The sequence below is a fragment of the Leuresthes tenuis genome, unplaced genomic scaffold (genome assembly GCF_036924035.1).
Source record: "Leuresthes tenuis unplaced genomic scaffold, fLeuTen1.0.hap1 SCAF_7, whole genome shotgun sequence".
Lineage (NCBI taxonomy): Eukaryota > Metazoa > Chordata > Actinopteri > Atheriniformes > Atherinopsidae > Leuresthes > Leuresthes tenuis.
Genome location: NW_027325361.1, coordinates 23,455,461 through 23,480,859, shown reverse-complemented (window position 1 = coordinate 23,480,859; position 25,399 = coordinate 23,455,461). Strand labels below are relative to the sequence as shown.

Sequence of the window (25,399 nt, the reverse complement as noted above, 5' to 3'; positions counted from 1 at the left end):
ATGTTGGCGTCTGTCTTTAGCCCTCAGGGGTTCTGTGAACCTGAACCATGCCAGGAAATTACATCCCCACGCCATGGCAGGGCTGCCAACAGCCTTCACCATAGGAAGGAAGCATTGTGCCCGAAGACTCCTTTTGGCATGTGCCACATATGTTCTTGCTCACTTGCTAATAATAGCGTGACTCACGGTCATATGATGCTCTCTGCAGCTCAAAAAATGACTTGTTTACATTTATCAACATGATTGATTTTGCAACGCGAGAGTTAGTATTACTGTCTGCCAGGTTTCCTGCACACTAATAAATCAGTTGCTGACTTCTTGTTTGAGGAAAAACTGATTTGTCTGTTTCTTCCTCCATGGACATCCCCGTCAAAAAGATTTTCTGTCGACAGTCAATTCAAGTTAATTTCTTTCCTTTTGATTTTCATGGCAATGTGTCATTAACCACTGTTGCCCTGGACTACCACATTCAACATATTTTTCTCTTCCAGTTAATTCATACATGGTATTAGGATAAAGTTGTAATTAATATCTTAGGTAAAGCTCTTGCTCATATGTGAAGACTCTTGTGTGCGATTAACTGTAAAAACACAAAAGTGTGAAAGACACTGAACAGAATATGTCAGATGATGCAGTTTATTCGCAATCATTATTTTTCTTTTAATGTCAAGCACTATTTCAGTTATATGCTACAGGGAGCCAAAGTAAAGCTTGAACTTTCAGCTCAGTATGTGTAGTATTTTTACTGGCATATATATTGTTGAAGGAGCTTAAACTTCCATCATGAGTCAGAATTTTAGCAGGATATTTAAGGTTATTTTTACCGAGGGAAATGTCACACAGAACTTTTGTGAATTTGTAATAGAATTAAAATTAAAATGCAAAGAAAGTCCTGTGTGGAACACACAGGTATGTACAACCAGATATGCATCAAGGATAATTGTGGACAAAGGTCCCATGATTAGAAAAAGTATGTAAGTTTGAAATGAAGGAGCAGGTACTGTGTGTTTGGATGGCTTTGGCCATGCTGTGTTCGTGTTTAATCACACAGCACCAGAGTTTTACAGTTTGATCTGTAGCAGAGCAAGACCCAACCTTTTCAGGGAGTCATTCTTTAAACTCGTTCTGCACAACAAAAAAAAACGATGACATCACAATTCTTTCAGTAAAACTAAATCTGTCAAGTGTAAACTCACCTTTGGAGGACTTATACACCAAGCTGATAATTGGCCATCTGTGAATGTATTTATTTATTTTTTTTCAAATCCATGCTGACTTCTGCTTTTCCTTATTGTATAACGTACCTGCTACTGCCCCCTTCCGCACTGGCAATCTATGTCCTTTTGCACAGCCGCAGGTTGTGCGTTTTGGTCGGCAGTTGGAAGTCGCATTTGCTGTGTGTTCATGTGCTGTTTTGTTTGTTTAAACTATGGAGACACAGGGAGACCCAGCAGGGGCCCTTAGACAGCACACATGTGTGCAAAAGCTACTTTTTATCACAGCCACTGACAAGCATACATGTTCACGTTTGAACATATGTTCAGGAATCATCAATTCATGTTAGGAAGGAAACGAGAGCACCCATTCAGATACAGGGAGAAAATGCAAACACCACTCAAAAAGGCTCCAACCCGAGTTCAAACCAGGAGCCTCCTCTCTGTGGATAGTTGGCCTTTTACATGAGACAAGAAGCAAACAGTATATATCACGTGGTCTTGAGTGTGTTGTGAGTCACAGCCTTCAACATACTGAAATTCTGTCCTAAAAACCAACTGTGAAATGCTATAAAATGAAATATGGCTCCATCGTAAACACACTTCCAGCCTTGCATTCCCACCTGCTGGTTTAATGCCTTCTCATTTCCATTGTGACACCACATTTAATGGGATCTTATTTTATTTATAGAAGGCAATTCATCAGGGGGTTGCCAGCCCATATACTGTCAACAGAAACAAACATGACCAGTGCTAGTTTACCAAAAGCAGTGTTACTGTGCAGGCCGTGCGGTTTCTCTGTTGGCACACACTTTCTCAGTAATGGCAACATATTTAAGAGCTGCATCTCAATCCAACTGAAATCCTAACTTAACGTAGCCTGCCAACACCATTGCAGCCACAGCTTTTCACAGGAAGCTCAGTTCAATAATTCTCCTTACAAAAAGCAGGTAATCCTGACTTTGGATTAATCTCAACGGAACAATAACGAAGGAGACAGGACCCCTGCAGTGTCTCTGGTAATGGAGTGGTTTGGCAAACAAGTTCATGGCATGACAATCCAGGCACATTCAGGGTGCTGCTGTGTGTGCTGCACATTCCTATGAGTTGTTTCACGCTAAAACAAATAGTCACTGCTGCTGTTTACCCTGTCCCTTCCACAGTTCTCATACTGCTACATGGTACAGAATCACCTTGGCCACGAACAAGCCTTATTCAGGATTTAGATTAGCTGCAAGAGAGAAGCCTTTGTGTTTGAATTACTTCAGAGGTAAGTTTCAACAAAGGGTCTCATTTTGTAAGTCAACAGGTCCCAGATTTGAGTTGGAGGTCTGAAAACATATACACAAGTATACCACAGAAAGCTGCGACAAGCAGAAAGCACGTCACGTTTAACACGTGGGCAACGAAAAGAAATCTGAGTTCTTTAAATGTTCTGTTGGCAGTAGAATATTCACAGTCCAAAGAGGCAACTATTACAAAGGAGCAGATTACTGGCCTCAAGCTAGCTATGTAATCGATGCTAAGCAAACACGTCTTCTAATGTGTAAGTGAACTCAGGGTCAAACTTAAGCAAGCAAAAAAGGGGTGAGTTTCGCCCTCAGCATTGAGGATCCCAGTTTCGGCAATACTGAGAATTCGCAAACAAAACTGAAGCACCAAACAATAAACCGAGCAACACCGATAAAAGAGTCCAACTGGTGCTTTGTTCCAAAGTAAACATTTAGGTAAACATAAGATGCGAGGCGAGGAAGCATCAATTTAGCACACAGGACTGAAATTTTCTTAAAAAAAAACAAAAAATCTCAAAGTGAGTTTTTCAAGTGTAATTCAGCTGTTGTTTGGGCTGTAAAGATATGGAAATTATGAACCAAAAACAGGCAATGACAAACTGATCCATAGATACACAGCCTATAAAAATGACTATATGACCCTATTTAATGTATACATGTATATATGGTCTGATTATGGTCTGATCTATATAAATATGCTGTTGTGCCCGTTTTTCTGATGATTGTCTCTTGCCAGCTTTCGACCTCGTCTTGAACAGTTTTTGAAGCGTTTTTGGCCAGACAACGCATCATAAGAGCTTGTTCTTTTAAAAAAAAAAAAAAAAACAGACTTTACAAATGAGAAAGGTTTTTGAAACACATTTAAGTGTCTATAAAATGTCTAAGGCATCCACAATTTGCCGCTGTCTAAGAAGTCGGTATTCCTTTTCTGTTTTAGCTTCATCTTATTTCTTTTAAAAAACGCTGCATGCTGATGTGTTCCAGCCTCCACAATTATGACTTTTGATTACAGCAGCTTATAATAAATTTGTATGATATATAAGGGTTATATCAAGCATCATCACACAAGAAAAAAACATTCCATAGGATCCTCGTGGGTCATTTGGAAAAGGTGAATGTGATGCTGCAGCATCCTTGGAGCGTCTTGAATGTGTTAAGCCCCCTCATTTTGTGTTACCAGGCCACTATAAAACACTGCAATCCCAAAAGCAACTGGACCGGAAAAGAATTAGAGAGGCCAAAACATGTACTTTTAGTTATCCATAATTTACATGGACAAGAGGCTAATTAAAAATGAAACAGAACTACAAGACAAAAGCTTCTCCGTCTCCCGATTTGCTCCACACTTTGACATCCTCAAACAGTATGTTGCACATTTATTCTGCATAGTGCCTTTATCAAAAGCTGTGGCGAAACTAGGCAAAGTAGCACAAGATTGAGTGATTAAACATCAAAAGGTATCAAGGTAATAATATTTGTAATAATAATGTCTTTACATTTAGTGAGCTTGTATGACTGAACCGCTAACCACAACCATGACTATGTCTATATGTCTATACACTGAGACCAAAGCATATACATTCACAACAAACAGAAGTGTAAGTGTAATATTACAACACGTGGAATGGCCAAGTCATAGTCCTGACCTGAATTCAACGGAAATGTACTGGAAAGATGTGAAGTGAGCAGCTCGTGTGAGAAAAACCCACCAACACCACAGATCTGAAGCTGTTCCGTACGGAGGAGTAAGCTACGACTTTCACAGAAAATGTCGGAAAATGTTCAGTTGAAGTTAAGAGTTCACAAAGAGTTCACATACTTTTGCCACTAGATGTCTAATATTGGGCCATTTTCCCCAATAAATCTCTTGGTATAGTTTTTTTGTCCATTGAAACTACTTTTAGTAGGAGAATGAAAATCGGATGTTTTTGGTCCTCCTCCTTTTTAAAGGTTCACAAACTTTCAAGCATTGCTTTAGGCTACGATGCTGACAGTAAAAATGTTATAGCTTAAACCAGCAAACTGACATCAACACTCTCTCTGTGTCCCCCTGCTTATGCCACAATTAGCCCAGCTGTCTCTTCTGCTGACATACGCACCCTGTGGAGCAGATGTGGAGTCTCACACTGTGATCCACCAGCTTTTTAAATAGATTCAGATTATTATGTGGAAACTACTTAATGTAACCTAGCATATAGATTCTTTGTTGATTTAAACCCACGTCTTCATTAAATCTAATCATCCATGTTAAATACATGTATCGTATGAGTACAATACGGGGGGCGTGCCTCTGGTGAAATAAGTATGTTCTGTAAGTGCAGGCAGCTGCTGCTCCATATAAATGTGACCAGTTTCTCTGGCCAGAGCTCGTCCCTGACCGGAGTCAAAGCACCACCAAACCTTCGCTCTGCTCATGTGTTTTTCTGCAATGTAAAGTGTCAGCTGATTATGTGTGTTTGTGTGCGCGAAGCGTGTATTTGACTGTGTGCCAGCATAATTAAGCAGCATAGATCTGAGAGCTATCCCTTGAAAATACACGGAGGTTCATTCACACTAACAATGCAATATTTTCCAGATGGCAGTGGTCCATATTGATCCGCAGCCAGAGAATTCATCCTCCTGTGCTTTCACACGTCAAACAGCACAGTCACCTACAGATAGTCCATCATTACTGTGTATATCATTAAATTTCCAACACACACAGCACCCAGAAAATGTGTGCCACAGGCTCAGAAGTTTGGAGGATAAACGATCTAATTAAAAATGCTTATGCATGCTTTAAAAATGCTTTATGACGAATTCTTTAATCATTCACATATACACATACTGGATATATGTTGTAAAAGGAATCTGAATTTCCTCAAGGATGTTGATCGACGCCATACCATTGATGAAGACGGATTTTTGCACAAACAAACACAGAAAAACATTACACAATGCAGACCCCATCTGTTGTGTGGACCAAAGTGAGATCTATTGATGTGTGTGCTGTTGTTTAAAATGGCGACATTGGCATTTGCAGCTGCCTAGCCCTGTGATCAATCAGTTTGAATAATAAAGCCCGGTAATTATAGGCTGTGTTTCCGGCTTACAGCAGTGCTATCCTTTCCCCCCCCCCCCTCTCTTCTGAGTGCTTGTTGTGTCGCCTGTCGTACACTTAAGCAAACTCTCTGCCATTAAAAACCTGGCTACACCGAGTTACGACCATTGCTGTGACAAACACTGCAACGAGGGCAGATGCACAGTTTGCAGAACAAGAAGAAATGTCAAGAACTTTGATTAAAGGGGCTGAGAGAATGTTTTGTCTCCTTCTTGCAGAAAGTGGGAGGTAGTTTCTCTTCTTCATAGTGGATTGCTGTCATTTCTTGGCACAGCGGCTTCCTTAAATGGACTAAGATGACAAGGCTATTACTGCAGTGTGGGTTGTATGCTTTTCATGGTGCTGCTATTTTCTTTTTTGTCGCTGTTACGGTTTTCCTCAATCTTGTGCTAAGAATGAACTACATCAAGACAACCTCATAAAGCCACTTCAGCATGAAAAAACAAAAACAAATCAACTATTGGAGGAAATGGCTGTAAGTTGACTAATTTGCTCCTATTCAAAGCAGATCTTCCTCACTGAAGAACCTAATCAGACATAAAAGGGCTACAACGAGTTATCAAGCACTCTTTGTACACAAGTGTTTTGTGACCTGCTTTGGACAAACCTCCTTTAAAGACAATATATTGAGCTGATGTTCTGTCTCTGTGCTCTTCTAGATCTTTATAAACCTCCAACAGACAAAAACATGATGTAAACTAACCTCGATAAGATCATTAGACACACAAAGAACCCTCTAACTACCACGTTGAAAACATGAATTGCAGCCAGAGCCCAAGACAATCAAGGTATGTTACTTCTTGAGGTCCCAAGCATGATTAGACTTTAAATCCAAACTCCAAGTTCGATTAAAGAGTGATTCTTGAAAGGGAAGTCATAACATTGTTTAGCTTTCAGAACAAAATCATCTGGGCGTTGGGATTTTTAACAAATGTTGCAGAGGTAAAAAGTGCCGGCTGCCCTCCTGTCCTCAGTCGTGGTTTAACACACAATACTGCTCTAATGAGTATTTACAGCAAGATTTCATCACTTTACTCTTAGCAGGGTTTTGTAAAACATGAATACAGAAGTAATACGCTGACTTTCTGCCACAGCGTTTTCATGTGAAAAATACAAGACTGGAGCTATAAAACCAAACAAAATGAAGAGTTGAGCTTACCTTGTGTCGGCACTTCAGAACAACACCATAAGCACCTAAAACAGAAGTAAACCGCATGATTACCTGTCATTTTTTCATGAATATTCATCGTGTGCTTCTCAAATGAACATGTCAGCATGATCTCTAATCAAAATCAAAGGCTACCCCAATTTGTCTCATTTCTCAGTATCACACAAAGCGTTTGGTCGAATGGGGGGTTAACAAGTGTTTCAAACAAAGCTGAATCAACAAAGCGTTTTAAATCGCCCTTTTGTTGCTTCTTATATGCTCACAGGAATTAAGAAAAAAAAACACCTCCCTTTGTAAAAGGACAGGTGGTTCAGAAAGTAGGACACAAGTGTTGGCAAGCTACTGTAGTTCTGATGTTATCGACCCTGGCAGTCACACACACACACACACACTTCCCCTGAGGGTTTGAAAGGAATTTTTGGACTGAGCAAGCATATGACGAACTGTTCTGTGCTCCTTCACCAGCCCATCAGTTCTCTACACGAGACCCTTCTGTACGTACTGCTGTAGCCTTCGTACCAACAGAGTTTAGCTGTATCAGTTAACAAATGAACCCTTTCCAGAAAAGCTGGGAGGTTTTCTAAAATGCAGCTAAAATTTGATTGAAATCTGCTATTTGTTAAATGGTTTGAACCTTTCCTCTTCTTTTTGTGACCATCAGACCTTTTGTCTTCACCACAAAAATTGAAACAAGGTTAGAGTTTGACAGCAGCAGTGCACTGAAGTACGCATTGGGAAAGAGGCAAAGACAGACTAAAGTTTACAGAAAATACTTTTTGTTTTAATGGTGGAAGATGCTACAGTCTGCTGACCGGTAAGGGCTTCAGGACTGTCCTTCCAAGCAAGGATGGGTCATGGCTCACCACTTTGGGCCAAACTCCCATCAGAAAAATATCAGAAAAAGCTTGGTCTGTCAACAGATATACAGTGGATAATGCTGTGAAAAGATTCAGGGAGCCTGGTTAAATATCGGCGTGTGAAAGCAAAGGACAGAAACCACTGCTGGGTGTGCGCGACCTTTGAACCCTCAGGGAGCACTGCGATGACAAACTGCCACCATGAGCCACATGAGGCCAGGAGAAGCTTGGAAAACCATTTTCATGCATTAGCTTATCTCAGATGGACAGAAGGACGGCGGACATGCGTTGTGTGGTCGGGAAAACTGTGGTTCAGGAAAAACTTTTCATTGTGGCTGCGTCTGTTTAATAAAGGTTCATATTAGTTAACAATTGACAGATTTAAGCAGTGTGTTACATTCTCGACAACTTCCCAAATTTTCTTTCACAAATCTTACGTATTCATAGATTTTCTATCACTTTGACCCTTCTGCCAGTTAACTTACAGAGACTTAGTAAGTCATTATAGTCAGAATTTAGATGCTCTCAGGATTGCTCTTTAGTTCATTTCATAGCTCGCTGGGACCTTTTAAAAATGCTTCTGTGCTCATGAATTTTAAAACACTACTGAAAGCAAATTAAATGAATCTTTAACAGTTAACTAGACAGAAAAAGAAACCTCAAAGAAGAGAGAATGGCCTTGCATTGATACCAATGATAGGATGACTTTTATTCAAAGAAACCGCCTGTATTTAAGACCCTAAAATGTCATTTAATAAAGAGGCAAACACTGTAGTTTAAAAATGTTGGAAAATAATTGCTTTCTGCTTCAAAATGGTCACCAGCTCGAACAAACCCCACCTCCTGAGTGAATAGCTCCTAAAATTTTATAAAAATAGTGCAGTTTGTGCGCTAAAAGATGCAAAACCACCTGAAACTCATCCTAACATTCACTCCCCCCTCCGTCTCTCCTAAGATACAATGCTGAAGATAATCATATGGATGTTTTTTTAATTTCTGGACTGAACCTACATGCAGCACTTACCACCAAATCATTAACAACATTGACTGACCTCAAGATCACAGAGGAAAAATCTATGATGCTGGATCGAGTGGAGCGCGCTGCATCATGAGTTCAAAGGCAGCGGGTGGAGTTGGACAGAAATACCCCTCACAGCTTTACATCCTAAAGTGGCACTCAAAGTGCTGACTCTCTTCCAGACAAACTCATCATTGGACAGGCGCTTTTTAAAAATCTGTCTCAAAGTCTCCCTGTGTCCTCTACCGGCATATAACCCAGACATTATAAATGTAGGGGTGTAAAAACTGGGACAAGTGGGTGGCCTCACCTCAGGGCTGCTGCAACTTTATATTCACAAAGTGGCTTAAGGCAACGGTAACGCCAAGAGACGGTTTTAGAGAGAAGTGTACAGGCTCCTTCTAAATGAATGACAGCCATATGCTTCCCAACACTTGATTTGGCAACAAAAGACATGTTGTCTAATGTCAAAAAGAACAAAACACAATAGATGAAACATCTCACATCTTCTGAGCAACTGGTCAGTGACATCACTGGTTATAGAAACTGCATCCCAGAGAGGTTAAGTCTAAGAGGAGGAAAGATGGGGATGACCTGCATGTGGGTGTAATGCATTGATAAACAATTTAACACTAATGTAGATTACATCATCTATAGTACATGAGACTAAACTAGATTAAGATGGCCTGAGGTGAGGTGGAAAACTGTCCTAGAGTCAGATGAATCAAGCCTTTAAATTCATTTTGGGAATGGCCGACGCTGCACCCTTCAGGCTGAAGGGGCCACCTTGCTCATCATCAGCACATAGTTTAAAAGCCAGCGTTTGCAATAGCGTGGCGGTGCATTAGTGAACATGACCTGGATAACGTGCACAGTCGTGAATGTGTCAGTAATTCTGAGCAATATATTGCAGTTTTGGAGAGGCATATGCAGGCATCCTTATGAGGTCCTTTTTTAGAGAAGACTTTGCTTTTTTTCAGCAAGACGATGCTGAACCACATTTTGCACGGTTCCCAAATGCAGCAGTGAAAGATGTTGGAAGAGGAGAAAATGCCCTGGTTCTAATGTTTTTTTTAGACTCAAGTTCCAAATCAGCATATATTTCTCAAAACATGATTCAATTTCTCAGTCTCACTATTTGATAAGTTGTCTTTGTACTGTTTTCAGTTTGGATATAAACTGATTGCAAATCTTTAGCAACGGGGCTGTAACCATCAAATGACTGCCCACCACAAAGCCCTTCCATAAATTTGTGTAAAGTGTGTAAGGTGTAGGTGTCTTCAAATCAAATAAGTGCTCTTACCTTCACCCACAATCCCAAGGACTTCAAATTTATTCATTACATCACCGATGTTAGGGATCTTCATGAAGTCAAAAGGTGCACTGTGTGAGGTGCGTGGAGCTCATGCACAGGGGCCCCGGCTACAGGATGGCGTGAGGCAGCCAGCTGTCGGCTCCCGAGGTGTGTACGTCTGCTGTCAGCCATAATATCTGCCACATGCCTTCTTTAGTGGCTCATCTTCACCTGCACGAAAGCATTGTACCAAAAAAATGATTTGTTGTGGGAAAAAAAAAAATTAAGGAAAGGATACTTAATTTGCATTACCTGGTATACCTTGAGTTAAAGTTAAAGTTAAACTCTACTACTTTAGCTATCTGGCTATCAAAATCACACACCGAAAACCACTGGATCCAACAGTTCCCAGAAAGCAATTTAATACCATCTTTCTTTAGACCTCCCTTGCCTAAATGCCCTCATTTTTTAGTCTCCTTGCTTCAAGTTTATAACGCAGGCTTTCTCCCAGATGACTGAAGTCTTAAGCATTACCCAGGATAACCCTGATCATATTTGTGGGGCTACTTTCTTTACAAAGCTACTCCAGAGCTACACAAGACATTACACAACATTCTCCAAGCAGACTGTGGAGCACCCCACACATTGTGTAAATGCATCTTAATGTGGCATATCAATGGATTGCCACTTAAATATAAATGAACTGAATAAAAAAGATGTCTATATAATTGAACAATAATGGAATTAAATACCCATCATCGATACCCCTTCTCCAGATTCCTTCATGTGAAACACCACCACACACTTTCTAAATGCGATCAAAGCGTCTCCTCAGGTATCCGCTCACTCTTTACGCTTATTAAATCAGATAAAACTCCAGACACCACTTTCTCCATTTCATCTTCTCCTTGATGGAAAGCTCAAGGACTTGCGTAGCCGACCCACACTCCCAGTCTCCTACAGTGCTGTGGGCACAGGAGCTGCTCATCGCTATGCAAAACCCCGGCACCAAAATAAACTCTGTCTCCCTGAACACTAAACATTGCTGTGTGGTCTTATCTTACTCAGCAGTAGGTAAACTGATAGCAACGGTGGTTCATCTTCTCACTTCACAGCCTACGTGGGCATGCAGCCTTTTTTGTTTTCCAGGGCAGATTTGAAGCCCTTTACTAACAAGGCCCACGTCTAGAAGACTTATATGATCAGGAATGCACTGGGCATCGCTGTGGATCATATATTTTGTCTGTATCAACAGAATGACTCATGCGTGGTAATGGACTGAACGTGTGGAATTCACTGTGAAACCTGTTCACGTGATCGGTGCTTATCTGTGCTGAAATGGGTCTGAGGTCATTAAAATTACACAAGGTGATGGGAAATGTGCAAAAAGAATAACCCAGCTCACAACGTCACACACATTTGTGGGTTAGTGGCAACATATTTTTGGGGGAGCTTCACAAAACTAGAACAACAACGAACAGAGGTTTCTGTTCATGGCAAAAGATGTTGCATTGTGAGCAAAATAAAACTGTGGATGTTAACATCCCACGTGCGTTTTGTCCTGATGCTTTATAATACACATTTCCCACACCCTCAACAGCAACTAAACACACATACCAGAGCGAAATGTGTGTGGGAGCGCGAGTATGTGTTTGCAACGACTGCCCACAGAATGAATGTTGCTCCCTCATTTCCAATGCAGAGCAATAAAACCAACAAGTCAAACATAAAATATGACTACACTGAAGCCAATTTAGCACGAACAGACTAAGTAACAGTTCTCGAATCTGGAGGCGTGTTAGTTACGTTATCATTAAGCCAGTTGCGTTTCTTCTGCGCTCTGTCTGATCCACTAAACATAGAATACCACAAATTAGCTAAAAACAAACCTCAAGCTTTCCTGTTATTTTTGTTGAATATGAGATATTCATATTCAGCAAATACTTTGCAAGTCTTATATAAGTAACAATAAAATAAACTACTCACTCAGTCAGTGTTTGGGGGGGAAAAAATGATGGAACTGGGCCCATATATATCCACCCACCAACGACGATATTTTCATTGCAGCAGGCAGCTACAGTAACTGGATCGTGCGGTTGACAAGCTGCAAGCACATCACCAAGCAACAGTTGGAGTGACGTGGCAGCGACCAATGAAAACGGCTGAAATGCTTGTTTATTCAAACGCCCCCATCTTCCGGACCAATCACAGAGCAGAATGATCTCTGTGTTGCCGCTTAGGCTGTTTCGTATGAGGTGGGATATTATTGTTCCAATTTCTCAATTACATAATTCACTAAATGACACCCTGCGTCCAGTATGATAATATAATTTATCTAAAGGTCATTCCAAAATGGCCTGCGGCTGCAGAAAGTCTGCATTATAAGGGCAAAATAAGGGAACTAAATTATTTAACAGGTAATTGAAATTCGGAAAAGCACTGCGAAAGAGTTGAACAGGTGCTTTGCCTAAGGGTTGTATTAATGTACTGTATCTCACCGTTGTTCTTGAGTCTATTTAATTGTGTATATATCTATACACTCTCTTTGTGAGGACACAGGGTCACTTTGCACACAGTGAAAAACGAAGAGGATAGCAGGAAATGTTGAATTCCAAAATGACCCATCAAAACAACATCTCTCATCTAGTGAATAAAGTCATGCACGAATTCATTTTCTTCCATTGATCCATCTCAATTTTCTTTCAGTCACCATGCTTAGACAAAGTAAAACGCTTTTCTATGGCAGTAACTTTATCAACATGTCAACTGAACACCAAGAGAGCTGAAAAATGGTAATGTTGCCCATATCAGTTGTGGACATGGAGGTCACATCTTGAATTCATTATTAGAGACAGAAAGTTAAAAGCTATGACTCTCCCATGATAATAAGACAACAGCTGTGTTTATCTTTATCCATTACCCCAACCATGACATTCTCCACATAACTTTTTTTTTACTGTTTTGTGCTAACCAATGCTGCCACCCACAGGATTCAAACTAAAACTGAAATAATCAACAAGCAGCATTCTGTGTGGAGTTGGATTATCTTCACCCATTGCAAACCTTTTTTATTGTGTGGGTAAGAGGGTACATGTCAGTGAATATGACATGATTAACAATGAATTCAACACAATTACTTTCCACTTGTTAAGATATTCCAAACACAATCATAGTCATTATTGTAACCTTAATCCTGACATTGATCCCAGTCGTAATCCTGTCATTACAACATATCTGTTATACTGATGATTAGTGAGTTGGCCCATTCCACACGTTACACTCTTCTTAATGTTTGTTGAGCTGATGGAGTATAATAAATCAAGTACCTTCCGTGGTGGTGGTTGGAGATTTTGATCCATTTCCAAGGAACGAGCACCTACAGTAAAGCATTTGATAGATCTTTAAGAACCAACAGTGATGATGATAAAAGATAAATCTCTGAAAACCTGTGCTCTAGATTTTGGATACATTTTGGGAATGTGTTCTAGCTTTTCTAGTCATAGTCATCCTCAGGCACTGCTCATTGTAGGAACACGTGGTAGAGCGATAAAATCTACAGATGGTAACTGCATCTTAGAGCAGAAGTTACACAGACACTGATTTGTATTTTGAAAATATTTATAGAATATAATTGTTTGCCATGCTTGTCACGTTTTTTTTTTTTATTTAACTTTAATTATTTTTCATTCTCTTAATCAAAGCTCCATTGCATTGTTTTAGTGTTTTCTTTTCTTTTAATTTTTTCAAAAGTATGATCAGATTTAGCTCTTGAAAGAGAGTGATGATGTCCCATGCATACCTGAATCAAACTTCAGCGTCACCACTGACATATAAGTACGCAGAACCTCTTTAACTGCCTGCATCGTGACCTATTTGAAAGATCCAATTCTTTCCCACTGAGAGTTGGACTATAATAGCACACTCCAGTGTGCAGAGGCACAATGCAGTAAATATTTCTGGGATTATGAAGACTTGTCATTTGGTCATACCAAGACATGGCCAGCTGTAAAATTAATCTTAACTAACAGGGGTACTGCAGCCACCACATCACCCTATAAGTTTCTGAAATGCCATGAATTTTTTTTTGATAATTTTCATTGATAATTCCAGATAAAAAATATATGTAAAAAATAAAAACACAATTTATTCTGAGACACATTATTTATCATCCTGTATCATTCTGTGATATATCATCAAAATCACTGGTGATTTTTGAATAATATGTTACAGTATGACTCCAGCAGTTTTGGTTTTGTTATCTACTGCGGATGAAACAAGGGACAATTCTGTGCTATTAGAACAATCATAGCATGCAGTGGAGGAATTATTCACATTACCTATTGAATTATGAATTATATAATACACTATAGCTACAACAAGAACATTATGTTCAACCAAGATAAAACTTAAAACGTTTCATGTCAAAATGGCCACTATTAGTGTTGAATAACTGTATATTATTGTTATTATTATTAATACAATCTTGTTGCTGATCAAATCAAAATTTAAGGCTAGTTGATCCATGAAAATGTATCTCATTTTGTAATATGATGAAAATCACAAATAGAATCGTGAAGCATCTGTCTTGCTTCACGACCGTTTTGACTCAGTTTGTTGGACCTATAAGAGAGACAGGATGAGTATACTTGAAAATGTTTATAATTTCAAAATAAGATATAAAAGAAGGTGCGATAAGCCCGTTTTATTTCCTCAGTTTCGTGACTTCTTTGAGTGTGTGTGTTTGGTTTATTATTGTGACCTTTGTTTAATGTAATAATATAGACTTTATGGGAAAATTGTGGGCGGGGAAAAACACAGGCGTTTGAAACCGACGTGGGACAGTTATCGTGAGTCATGTGCTATTTGGTTAATGTGATGACGCATTATTTGCTATTTCAATTGAGAACGCGCCGTTACCTCTTTAACTGTTAACTAGAACGTTCAAATTTGTATATATATATTTATATTTCTTCACTTACGTATACTCTATATATTGAATAATAATAAAAAAATATATCTTTTTTGCATTATTCTGTTTTAGAAGTGTAAAACATAGAAGATTACGACCGAGTCATTTCTTTAATTTATTTAAAGGTTATACAATCGAGTGTTTTTTTTCTTCAACCCTGACCTCACGTGACTTTTTGGAATAGCAGTCCTTTGTTTTCTTATGTTATTTTAAGAAGATGCTCGTAGCCAAAGTACTATAATGAAGTTCATTTGACATGTTTCGAATTTTTCTCAGCTTCAACCCAAGGCCAAGGATGGGAGAGAAAAAAACCTTGCGAAGAAAACAAAAATAATAAAGATGGGTGACTCTTTTTTCTTTCTTGAGTCCCAAATTACAGATAGACAAACGCTGATTGGATAAATTGAGTACAACTGTTTTTGATTGGCTGATAACATGAATAGCACTATAATGGATTGGCCTACTGAACTACATGCTTGTATTTCCCCTGTCGTATTTCACGATCTTTGGCATAAATTACGTGCGTGTAAGCATACACTACATTTGTGAAAAAATGGCAGCTGGCGAATAGAAAAAAGTGGATCTTCACTCGAAAAAAGACGGCACCTGTAAGTTTGTTCTTAAAAATAAATAACGTATAGTATGGGAAAACTGTCAATTGGAGCTACTCGACCCTAGTTATGCGTAATTATCCTTCATAATAGAGGAGAAACCTAACTCAGAAGGTTAACGTTAACGCTAAGGTTAGCAAACCTAGTTATTAGCCAGCAGTGGTGGCTAGCGAATTAAGCAGTTCCAGTTGTCAACATTGGGCCCAGACTATAAACTGTAGCCGCACTACATGACCGTAAAAACGGCTTGAGAGTGCAAAGATGGAATACAGACATGATTATTCCAAAAGCATTTAATTTAAAGTGAACCTGCCTCGGTGTTTAGCCACGCTAGCTGTTACCGAGTTAACATTAAAATACTGAGGGGTGAGGTGTCATGCCCAGCTAACAGTAAACGATGATAGGAAGCTTTCAAGTTAAAGAGTAAAACATTGGGAAGTGTGCAAATAAGATTCAAGATGACGTTTTAAATAAGTTACAACATTGTGTACTGTTAATAACCATATCTTTAGATATAGTCGGCGGTAGTGAGATTTTTAAAATGTTAGGTAAATCATAATATTGTCGAATTTTCCCGTCATCACGAATGTTTTTCATTATTTTCAGCATCAGCTTTAGTTTTTTTTAAACTTTTCCTTTTTCTTTCTGCCAGCGGTCTATTGAACTGGGAACTCCCGGCTCCTGTTTTCTTCGTGTTGTTTTGTTCTCGCTAAACTTGCTCTATCGTGCTTCTGTCTTGGGTGACATTAGCTGCTCACTGAAACTTAAAAACTACGAGGGAATGTACACATAGTTAAAGCACGTCGTGTGGGCTGTCCCATCTGCCTACAGGCCTGTCGTTGGACTTAATGAATAAAGAAAAAAAGAAGTTACAGGCTTCCTGTGTCAGTGGGAGTCGATTGACTGGAAAACCACACTATTGTACACAAAGGAGGTTCCAACATGTTTTGCTTTTCTAAAGCAGTTATTTCGCCTGTTATCTCTCCCCCCCAGGCTTCATGAGCCTTCAGGTTACAAGCTCTTGTCAGCAGAGCTTCTGTTCTCGCTTACATGTTAAACTAAATATGTTAAATTTCCCCTTAGTTCTGAAAAATAGACATGAATGTCAGTTTTTGCTTTTGCTTCAACCTTAAAGCCAGCTGAAGCAAAGCATAGCATCAGTGTTTGTTTTTAATAGATCATATTTCTGTTTTGAAATCTAAGTTCGTTGTTCATCTAATTAGCTTTAGAAAGTGCATTGTCTTGCATTTATTTTAAAGTTTTTTTCTTTTTTTTTTAATTCTCTTGTATTTTCAGAGTTACGGACAGATCAACAAACTGGGTGAACCTCCTGCACCCTGTTTCTCCTCGTAAAAGCACCACTCTTGGTCATCTGTCACCATGGGGAAAACTCCGATAAAAGGCAAGAAGTCAACCTTTTGTTATTGCATTATTTTAAAAAAGTAATTAAATTAAATTAAAAATTTTAAGAGAAAATATCTTGACTTTGGAGGTTTTTGGTTGTCCAAATTAGTCTCTGAGAGACTGGTTTCTCTATTGAGTGTTTGTTGCAGACAGTTGCTATTACGGACTCAGGTTGTCCACTGAGATTCAAGTCAAAGCTGGTTGTGGAACAGTGCTATCTTTATGCCACACCATGCAGAAACGAAGCGATGTTTGTTTTGGTTGAGGGAAATGGGTATGACGTAAAATCTTCACCTTCTGCTCAGATTTGTAGCAGTTTTGTAAGTGTCGTTAAATTCCTTAAATTCTTTCCTTATTGCTTTTAGATCAAAGAGATGGTAAAAAGGAAAAAACAGGAAAACCAGTTCCACCACCAGGTGCAGCCCCTGCAGCAACAAAAGGTGAACATTTTATCTGATATCTTATCATGTTTTGTTTTTTTTACTAGACTTTACTTGCATCTTTGAGTCCTATTCCAATGGATTACTTTGAAGCTGTTTACTTAATGAGAAGAGCCTTAGGGTTGTTTTATATGAGCTTTCTTTTTTTTTTTTAATGAACCAGCTCTTCTTGTTGATAGTTTTAGTAAAAACCACAAGCTAACAGCATTGACCTTTGTGGACCTTTTATTACACGTCTTTCTGAAGAACTCAGGCTTCATATGTGTATTTTCTCTCCATAGCCTGAGCTGTTGTGGGTTTAGAATGGGGAAGGTGGCTAGAATTATAACTTAAAACTTCACAGAGAGACAGATAATATCAAACAACTCTGCTCAAGTATGATAAGTGGATTTTATGGAATATTCACTCGCAAAATGTTTTATAGTTCCATCAGTTATTACAGTTGAAACTTTAACAGTTTCATGGTTTATATTTAGATGCTTTCAGCTGGGATGAATATCTCAAAGAAACCTCATCCACACCGGCTCCAGCAGGCTGTTTCCGTCAGGTAAGAATTTTCTGATCTTTAATCTTGGACAAAAACGGTGTCTGTCTCCCGCTGGTTCTGTTTGGTTTAGATATGTGAAATTGCTGCCTCTGTTTGGTTTAGTTTTATTTATTTGTTTATTATTATTTTTTTGGTTAAAGCTCTGCAGGTAGATCACCACTCAAACACACTCCACTAGTCAGTGGTCTAATTAACTTTGGAGGGAACAACGGTAGGCGAGTGCAGTGCAGTACAGTACAGAGAACAATAAATAAATTAGTCATCCATCATCCACCTATATTCTGTACATGCAGTCTGTCCAAATGCAAGACTTTATCAAACTGCGTACACAACCTTATATCTCAGCTGTCTGCGGCTTACAACTGAAAGACCACATCACGATTCTTTCTGTGGCTTAGCTGTCTTGTTATGTGGTTTTAATGAGGGAGCGTACTGTGAATCACAGCAGAGCTGTTAATAAGGCTGTTGGTTGACAGTGATTAGATTTCACTGTTGAGACATTTTGAATTTGTCCTTATGACGCATTTCAGTACATTCCCTTAACATGGAATATTTTTCAATCCAGATTTCTTTGTTCATGCACTTTGTTCAACATTCTGAGGGTGGCCATGTTTCTGTTGATAGCAGTGAGTTTGACCAGATGGATTTGTCTCCTCTTTACTTATAAATCCTGCAGTTATAAGTTTGAACACCCCTCCCCCTGTTAACAGTCACACAGAGTCATACTGCTCTCTCCAGTAGAATAAAACTAAATCTGGGAAATTCTGCCACTCATATTTTGCTCATATCTGCAGGCAAGAGTCCCACCGTCCAACGACTTCAAGGTGGGAATGAAGCTTGAAGCTCATGACCCACGTAATTCCACCTCGGTTTGTATCGCCACAGTGATGGGCTTAACCGGGGTTCGTCTGCGTCTCCGCCTGGATGGGAGTGACAACAGCAATGACTTCTGGCGACTGGTCGACTCCTCTGATATCCAGCCTATTGGTACTTGCGAGAAGAATGGCGACATGCTGCAGCCACCACTGGGTAAGAAAAGCAAGGGAGCACAGTGATAATGTGATTTATAGCTATGTGTGGGCAGTGCTCTTTGGTTAGTTTTTACTCCCAACAAATTTTTTTAGAGACTCATTCCATTTATAGATCTGATCTATATGCATCTCAGCAATAAAAGTTCAGAAATGAAAAACTTTTTTTTTTTTAAAAAGACCATGACAATAAATAAAATTCCAAGCCATAAAAATCTTCCATTTAATGGAACCTGAAGTCAAAAGGTTTGGCAGAAATATTCTTCTAATAAAAGCTGAAGTCACAAGAATTTAAAGGTGCACAACATAATGCAGTAAATGCTCACTGATTAAAATTCTTTAAGTGTTGGACTGTGAACTTGTTCTTTTTCAGATTCAGTGCTCATTACAAATCTATCAACTTAAGCTGCATTTCAGCTGCAGGAACCAGGGGCTGAAATCAATTAAAACCCTCACATTAGTGGCACTTAAAGTCGCACCGCTGGAATAGTCGTTACTGTCTGTAAACACAACTTTCAAACTCGGAATGAATGAGGAGACGTTTCAGATTGTGACAAGAAAGCAGATCAGACGCAACAATAAAACATTAATCTCCGATTGTGTAGCAGCCGTTGTGCTTAAAGCACAAATAAAACACTTCTGATCTTGTAGAAATTTGTAACAAACATTTTGTAACATTGGACAGTCATGCCCTGAAGCCTAATGAAAAGATCTAAGTTCATGCAGCAAAAGCAGACCTCCTGCTGTTACTGTGGGCCAACGGGGATCACTGTCGAGGTGCAGCCATACTCTGGCGGACTCGGGACAGAAATGTTCTTGTAGTTCCTTGAGAGGAAAAAAAAAAAAAAAAACCTCGGGCCAGAGTGTACTCAGGTCCTAATGAAGAATTTGGTGAAAAAAAATAATGTTACTCCAGTTCAGTGAGCATTCTGTTTTCATTACAAGAGCAAAGCAAATATTACTCTTAGACAGTAATTAACACCAAAGACCTTTAGGGTCGGTTAATAACAATATGTTTTGTCATTTGAAATGGGAAAGTTCAGTTTTAAGTTCAAATTGTTTCCTCCAGGATTTCGAATGAATGCTTCCTCTTGGCCGATGTTTCTGTTGAGAACCTTGAATGGAGCTGAGATGGCACCAGTAACGGCCTTTAAAAAGGTTCGTGTTATCTTTTAAAGGCTTTGAAAATGTCTCTTTATCAACACTAAGGCGCCATTTGAGAATCTTGCGCTTATTTTCAGGAACCTCCAAGGCCCCCGCAAAACAATTTCAAGCCAGGCATGAAGCTGGAGGCCGTGGACAAGAAGAATCCATACCTCATCTGCCCGGCCACCATCGGAGAAGTGAAGGGCGACGAGGTGTTCATCATGTTCGATGGTTGGCGGGGTGCCTTCGATTATTGGTGCAAGTACGACTCCCGGGACATCTTCCCTGTGGGCTGGTGCTCTCTCACCAAGCACAGTCTCCAGCCACCAGGCAACAGTGGTAAGTGTCAGACTCCAGGTGGCAGCACTTACCCGTGTGTTCCTCACCGAGGCCTTAATGAGCATTGAGGCAGATGCCATTGTTTGTCATCAATTTTTCATCCATGTTCATTTAGTAGCAGTGGAGCTCCTCTCGCCCTACATTCAGGAAATTGCACCCGCAGCTGGAGTGATATAAACTCAGCATTAATCACCTTGTCTTGTTGCACAGAGCTCAAATATGCAGCACTTAGTTTTTAACAGGTGGTGAATGTGCAGTAAAAAGAGGTTTAATCCTGCACACGATACAGCGAACAGGCAGAGTTACACGAGGGAGGTACAGGAAGAAAGTTCATGCTCCTCACATCAAACCTGTTTACATGGAAAAGAATTGTTTACATGAAAGAAGCTCTGTTAATTCTCCGCAGCAGCATGTCTGTGTCCAAGACCCTGGATGGACAGGATAAGATGATCAGCCACGAAACACCTGGAAGACTTAAAGCTTTACTGAGGTTTTCTCTTAAGATTTACTTCAATTACCAGCTCATGAGTGAGCTGTAGTAGGTTGGAAGTGGAAATGAAAAGCACACACCTTTTTCTCTACTTATGTGCTATTTAATACAAATAGTCTGCTCAGTCCGACGCCTCCAGAAAATATTTTACTTACTCGCCTCGCTTTACGTTGGTATTATTGGACAATCGTAAGTGGACACAGGAACAGAAAATATTTACCATTAAGGTAAATGATGTGTTCTGTGAGCAGGTGGAGAAGGTTTCTCTGTCAAAATACTGAGATAATACTTACTTAAACAAAGAAATGTGCTCTATGTTGAAGGAAAAAAGCCTTCTCTGAATAAGATAAGCAGTAGAAAAGGTATGAATTTAAAATAATAGTTTACTATTAGAAAGTTGATGCCACATCTGAGTAATGAAGATGGTTTGATTTTACTAATCACTACAAAACAATTCAGTAATACTTTATTTAAACCCGTAGGGAAATTCTGTTGCTGCAGTATAGATCATTGTTATGGATGAGGAGACGGTGTTAGCAGAGAGAAGGGTGCGGTTGAGTCTTTAAAGATCGCCGTGAATGGATCGGGCTGGTGTTCGTAGCTCGGCAACAACAGAGCTGATGATGTCATGTGTTGGCAGGTAACATTTGTATTAAAGAGTTGGGGAGAAAAATAAAGATATTTCATTAGAAACTTTAGATTCCAAAGAAAAGCTCACGTTCACAGCTTAGACGCTGTAGAGATAGAAATATGCATTTGTTCAAAGACGATTTCACGTCGGTCTGTTGTTCCCGCCATACAGCGTGTCCTAATGCTACCTCGCTGCTGTCATAATATGGTTTTAATACACTGACTTCATACAAAAAATGATGAAGTCAGTGACTGAAGCTGTACGACATGATTTGGAGGCCTTAGATGCCTCTGCCTGAACTCGATTAGCATCATATGTCTCACTCGTGAATTTAACTTTAATTTCAGCCTCCAGCAGGAACACTGCATTAATAAGAGATGATGACAAATAGTTTGACTCCCTAATAAACCTGGTGGGACCACAGTGATGCGCCATGTTTCAGCTGCTCTGTTAATTCTGTCGTTGCAGTAACTCTTCCAAAGAACCTGCAGATTCTCCCATCGTCACCCTCCAAACCCAGCAGACGGTCCATGCCGTCCTCCTACAGACTCCCCAACCCTCTGCCCCCTTTGCCCGTCAGGAAGGGGGTCAGAGGTCGTCGGCCCAAGAGCGAGACCATCGCTCTGCTCAAAGCGGTGGCAGAGGCGGCGGCTGCCCAGAATGGAGCCGTCCCAGACAGCGCTCAGCTTGTGCCCCGGATCCACAAGAAGAGGGGGCCCAAACCTGGAAGCAAGGTGACACTTGGCTTTGCTCGCAATGATTTCTGAACACATCATCTGATTTTGTTTTATCTCCAATAGTATGCCTGCAAATGAACATGTTTTTTTTTTTTCTTCAGAGAAAGTCCAGGATTTTTCAGAGCCCCACACACCTGCCGAGCATCCAGGTTCCACAGGAAAGCCCTTCCAGCCACAACTCGGTGGTGTCAACGGGTAACCATTACTGCTCATTGGCTTCCTGGTCAGCTGTTCTGCTCTCATTTATTAAGATGGCTCATTTGTTCAATGTGTCGTGTGTGTGTGTGTGTGTGTGTGTGTGTGTGTGTTGTTTCAGTGTGTGTGTATGTGAACAAGCATGGAAACTGCGGTCCCCACCTGGACAGAAAGCAGATGCAGCATCTGCCAGACCACTTTGGCCCGGGGCCCGTGAACTCTGTGCTCCAACAAGTAGTCCAATCATGTATAGACTGCGCATACCAACCAAAAGTCCTCCTCAGTGCTCTGCAGTCTGATTCAGGAGGAGGAGAGGTTGTCAGAGGTGAAAACACACCCACACTTATCATAACCTGCAGTTAATGCAAAAAAATGTGATGAAATGGCTTCAGAAGATTCTGGATAAAACAGTCAGATGTTGTCTTTCACCCCAGTGAGAACAAACGCTGGCGTTCGTGTGATCAGGCTACCGTCAGCCTCCAGCGCTTCCTTTGTGTTGCGCTTCTTGGAAACGATGTGCCGTCATCTTCAGTGTGACAACCTGTTCAGCAGCCAGCCGTTCAGCCACTACACTGTCTATGACCGGAACAAGTCGGGTAAGTCCTGCATTCAGTTGGTATTTCAAGGTGAGAAACGGCTCTGCTTTGTTAGAGTCCCCCTTTGTGTTCCCCCGAGTTTGGATGCACATGAAGTAGTCATGGACTCTGTGAGTTTTTCCTCATTTCTGTGTTCCAGTGAAAGAGGAGGCGTTGGATGCTCCGTCTCTGGCACGGGGCAGTAAACGCAGTCTCCCTGGAGTCTCGCCATTGTATGCAGCCCCTCTGTCTCCCAAACATTTACGTGCTGAGGCCCACCCATCAGAAGGTACTGCCCACTTTACACGGACACACAGAATCTTACCTGAGAACCATGAACATGTTCAGAAAGTGAAAGGCAAGCTGCAGCCAGTTGCAGAACAGTGCAGTGAATTTTAGAACTAATTAATGGATTGTTCCGCAGCAGTAACATTGTAAAGCACAAAAAACACCTGTGACTCCTCCAGGAAGTCCTGCACAGTCAGCTTTTACTGTATGTGAAAGTCCCCTGATGCCTGATGGAGCCTGACTGTGTGCAGCACAGACAGGCGACAGGAGCACAGAGGCAGTGATTTTCATAGGTCTCACACCCACACACTATCACTGGCTGGTGTCTACACCCCCTCGGCTACAAAGGTTGTAGCTCAAAAACATCCCAAACACCCACATAAGAAGAAAGGGAGAAATACCTGCCATCTCTGCAGAGAAAGTCTGGAGAGGGGCAGCTGGGAAGGGCACACCAGGCGCAGGATGATGCAAAAATAACTCTGAATCTGAGTGTTTTGTTCACAGAACATGAAGGATGACAGATGAGGTTACCAGTGTAGTATGACTGCTTTTTAAATCAATGCCAATACATGTGTTTTGTGTTTTTTGATGGTGAACTGTGATGTTCAGTTTGAGATCTATGGTCCTTTTTATTTTTCAGTTTAATGGGCAACATTTTAACACACTTTGTATTTTTCTTTCTCCAGCAGAGACTCTGCCCCACGAAGAGAACGGTCACATAAAGGAGCAGCGGTACATGGACTCTGCCTCCAATTCCATGACCCCACGGCCCCAAACGCTGAGGAGCTCCTCCGAATACCACTCCCAGGCCGGCAGCCTCTACCACCTCGGCAACAGCGCACCAATGCGGCGTCATTCCTCTAACATCGCAGAGCTCAGCTCCACACAGCCTCTGAGACGGGTTGAAGGTACGGAAAGAACCGGAGAACGAGGGTTATCATTTCAGGTCATATTGTCAAATCGCACATTGTCCTGCACTGACGCTTCATTTGTTGGATCTGTCTGCTTCGCTAGCAGCCAGCTCCACCACAGGTCCCGAGGCTCTGGGGTCTGATCGAGAGAGTCTGCAGCTGCCCAGTAAAAACCCCTCCTGCTGGTCCATTGAAGAGGTGATGCAGTTTGTCAGAGATGCAGACCCCACAGCATTGGCACCTCACGCAGAACTATTCAGAAAACATGTAAGTTAACAGGAACTGTTTGTTTTTGATATTCCACACGCAGAGCAAGTATTAAGTTCTGGTTTCAGACGCGTTTTCATGAGCGGAATCTCCTCGTTTGTTTCCTCAGGAGATCGATGGCAAAGCTTTGATGCTTCTGCGGAGCGACATGATAATGAAGTACATGGGTCTAAAACTGGGCCCTGCTCTGAAGTTATGCCATCACATAGAGAGGCTGAAACAAGGCAAACTGTAACGGGGGTCATGGAAGAACAGACCCTCCCAGACCCACGAGCAATAAGCCCAGAAAGAGCCGGTGTTTGGATCCCGGCTCGCGGGCCATGCAGGGGTTCGATGTTCTGCTGGATTCTTCCTGGAGGAACAGATAAGATGTTACAACTCCATCCCAACTTACAGAGTGGAAACGGTGTGCCGTGCATTGCTGACACGTTACCTCATCCCCTCATCGGTGGACAAAAAGCTGTTCAAGGCTCATAGACAACCCTGATTTTTTTTTTAAAAAAAAGAAAAAAAACCCAAAGGAAAGTGTAATCCCTGTCGTGTTTACATTGCATAGCACATGTGGACACTTCTTCTTTCTTTTTTTTTAACATAGAAGAAATGTTTTGATCCTGGTTTTTGGATCCCCAAAGATGGAGAATGTTTATATAATGTTTTTATTCTTGTTGAATTTCCAGTTAATAAGGAAGATTTGGTATAGCGGGGGGGTGGGGTATTGACGTTCTTCCTCATGCTCATGAAGAGAATTTATTGTTGTGTAGCTGTTTTCGTACATTTGTCTGTCAGAAGGACGCCGACGTTTTCGCATTTTTTATTTCACACAATGCGAGACGGACACTTTCCTTCCGTCAGTGTCAAAGCTAAGGCTCTTGTTATAT

The 25,399-nt window shown here is 40.7% G+C and overlaps 2 protein-coding genes across 8 annotated transcripts in view; one reads left to right on the top strand and one right to left on the bottom strand.

The window, feature by feature from the left end:
* The window catches only part of LOC140312270 (cyclin-dependent kinase-like 5), a 35,783-nt gene extending 23,766 nt beyond the window's left edge, over window positions 1–12,017 (bottom strand). For 4 of the 5 annotated variants that reach the window (XM_072390031.1, XM_072390034.1, XM_072390033.1 and 1 more), the window contains exons 1-3: window positions 11,930–12,017; window positions 9,953–10,174; window positions 6,766–6,800 (exon numbers count right to left, since the gene is read on the bottom strand). In XM_072390031.1, coding sequence (XP_072246132.1) covers window positions 6,766–6,800; window positions 9,953–10,016 — 99 coding nt within the window. In that variant the 5' untranslated portion in view covers window positions 10,017–10,174; window positions 11,930–12,017. Of the gene's footprint in view, window positions 1–6,765; window positions 6,801–9,952; window positions 10,175–10,695; window positions 10,980–11,929 lie in introns of those variants that run through there. The other variant, XM_072390032.1, reaches the window with a different exon arrangement.
* A 3,366-nt stretch (window positions 12,018–15,383) lies between these two features.
* LOC140312267 (sex comb on midleg-like protein 2) lies at window positions 15,384–25,012 on the top strand. 3 transcript variants are annotated; one of them, XM_072390029.1, is made up of 15 exons: window positions 15,384–15,520; window positions 16,820–16,925; window positions 17,293–17,367; window positions 17,844–17,914; window positions 18,709–18,943; window positions 20,012–20,100; window positions 20,184–20,427; window positions 22,017–22,282; window positions 22,387–22,480; window positions 22,602–22,805; window positions 22,915–23,076; window positions 23,216–23,344; window positions 24,033–24,251; window positions 24,358–24,521; window positions 24,631–25,012. In XM_072390029.1, the coding sequence occupies exons 2-15, from the start codon at window positions 16,904–16,906 to the stop codon at window positions 24,754–24,756; spliced, it is 2,100 nt and encodes a 699-aa protein (XP_072246130.1). In that variant the 5' UTR covers window positions 15,384–15,520; window positions 16,820–16,903; the 3' UTR covers window positions 24,757–25,012. The 3 variants fall into 3 exon arrangements, with proteins under 3 accessions (XP_072246130.1, XP_072246128.1, XP_072246129.1); XM_072390027.1 differs by having other exon boundaries at window positions 15,385–15,520; window positions 24,030–24,251; XM_072390028.1 differs by having other exon boundaries at window positions 15,386–15,520; window positions 24,030–24,251; window positions 24,361–24,521.
* Window positions 25,013–25,399: the final 387 nt, after the last annotated feature.

Bases quoted from the DNA above. Each gene is read 5' to 3' on its own strand.
- LOC140312267 (XM_072390027.1), top strand. From the start codon at position 16,904: ATGGGGAAAACTCCGATAAAAG. The intron at 20,101-20,183 runs GTTCGTGTTATC...GCTTATTTTCAG, and splicing joins CAGTAACGGCCTTTAAAAAG to GAACCTCCAAGGCCCCCGCA. The intron at 22,283-22,386 runs GTGACACTTGGC...TTTTTTCTTCAG, and splicing joins GGCCCAAACCTGGAAGCAAG to AGAAAGTCCAGGATTTTTCA.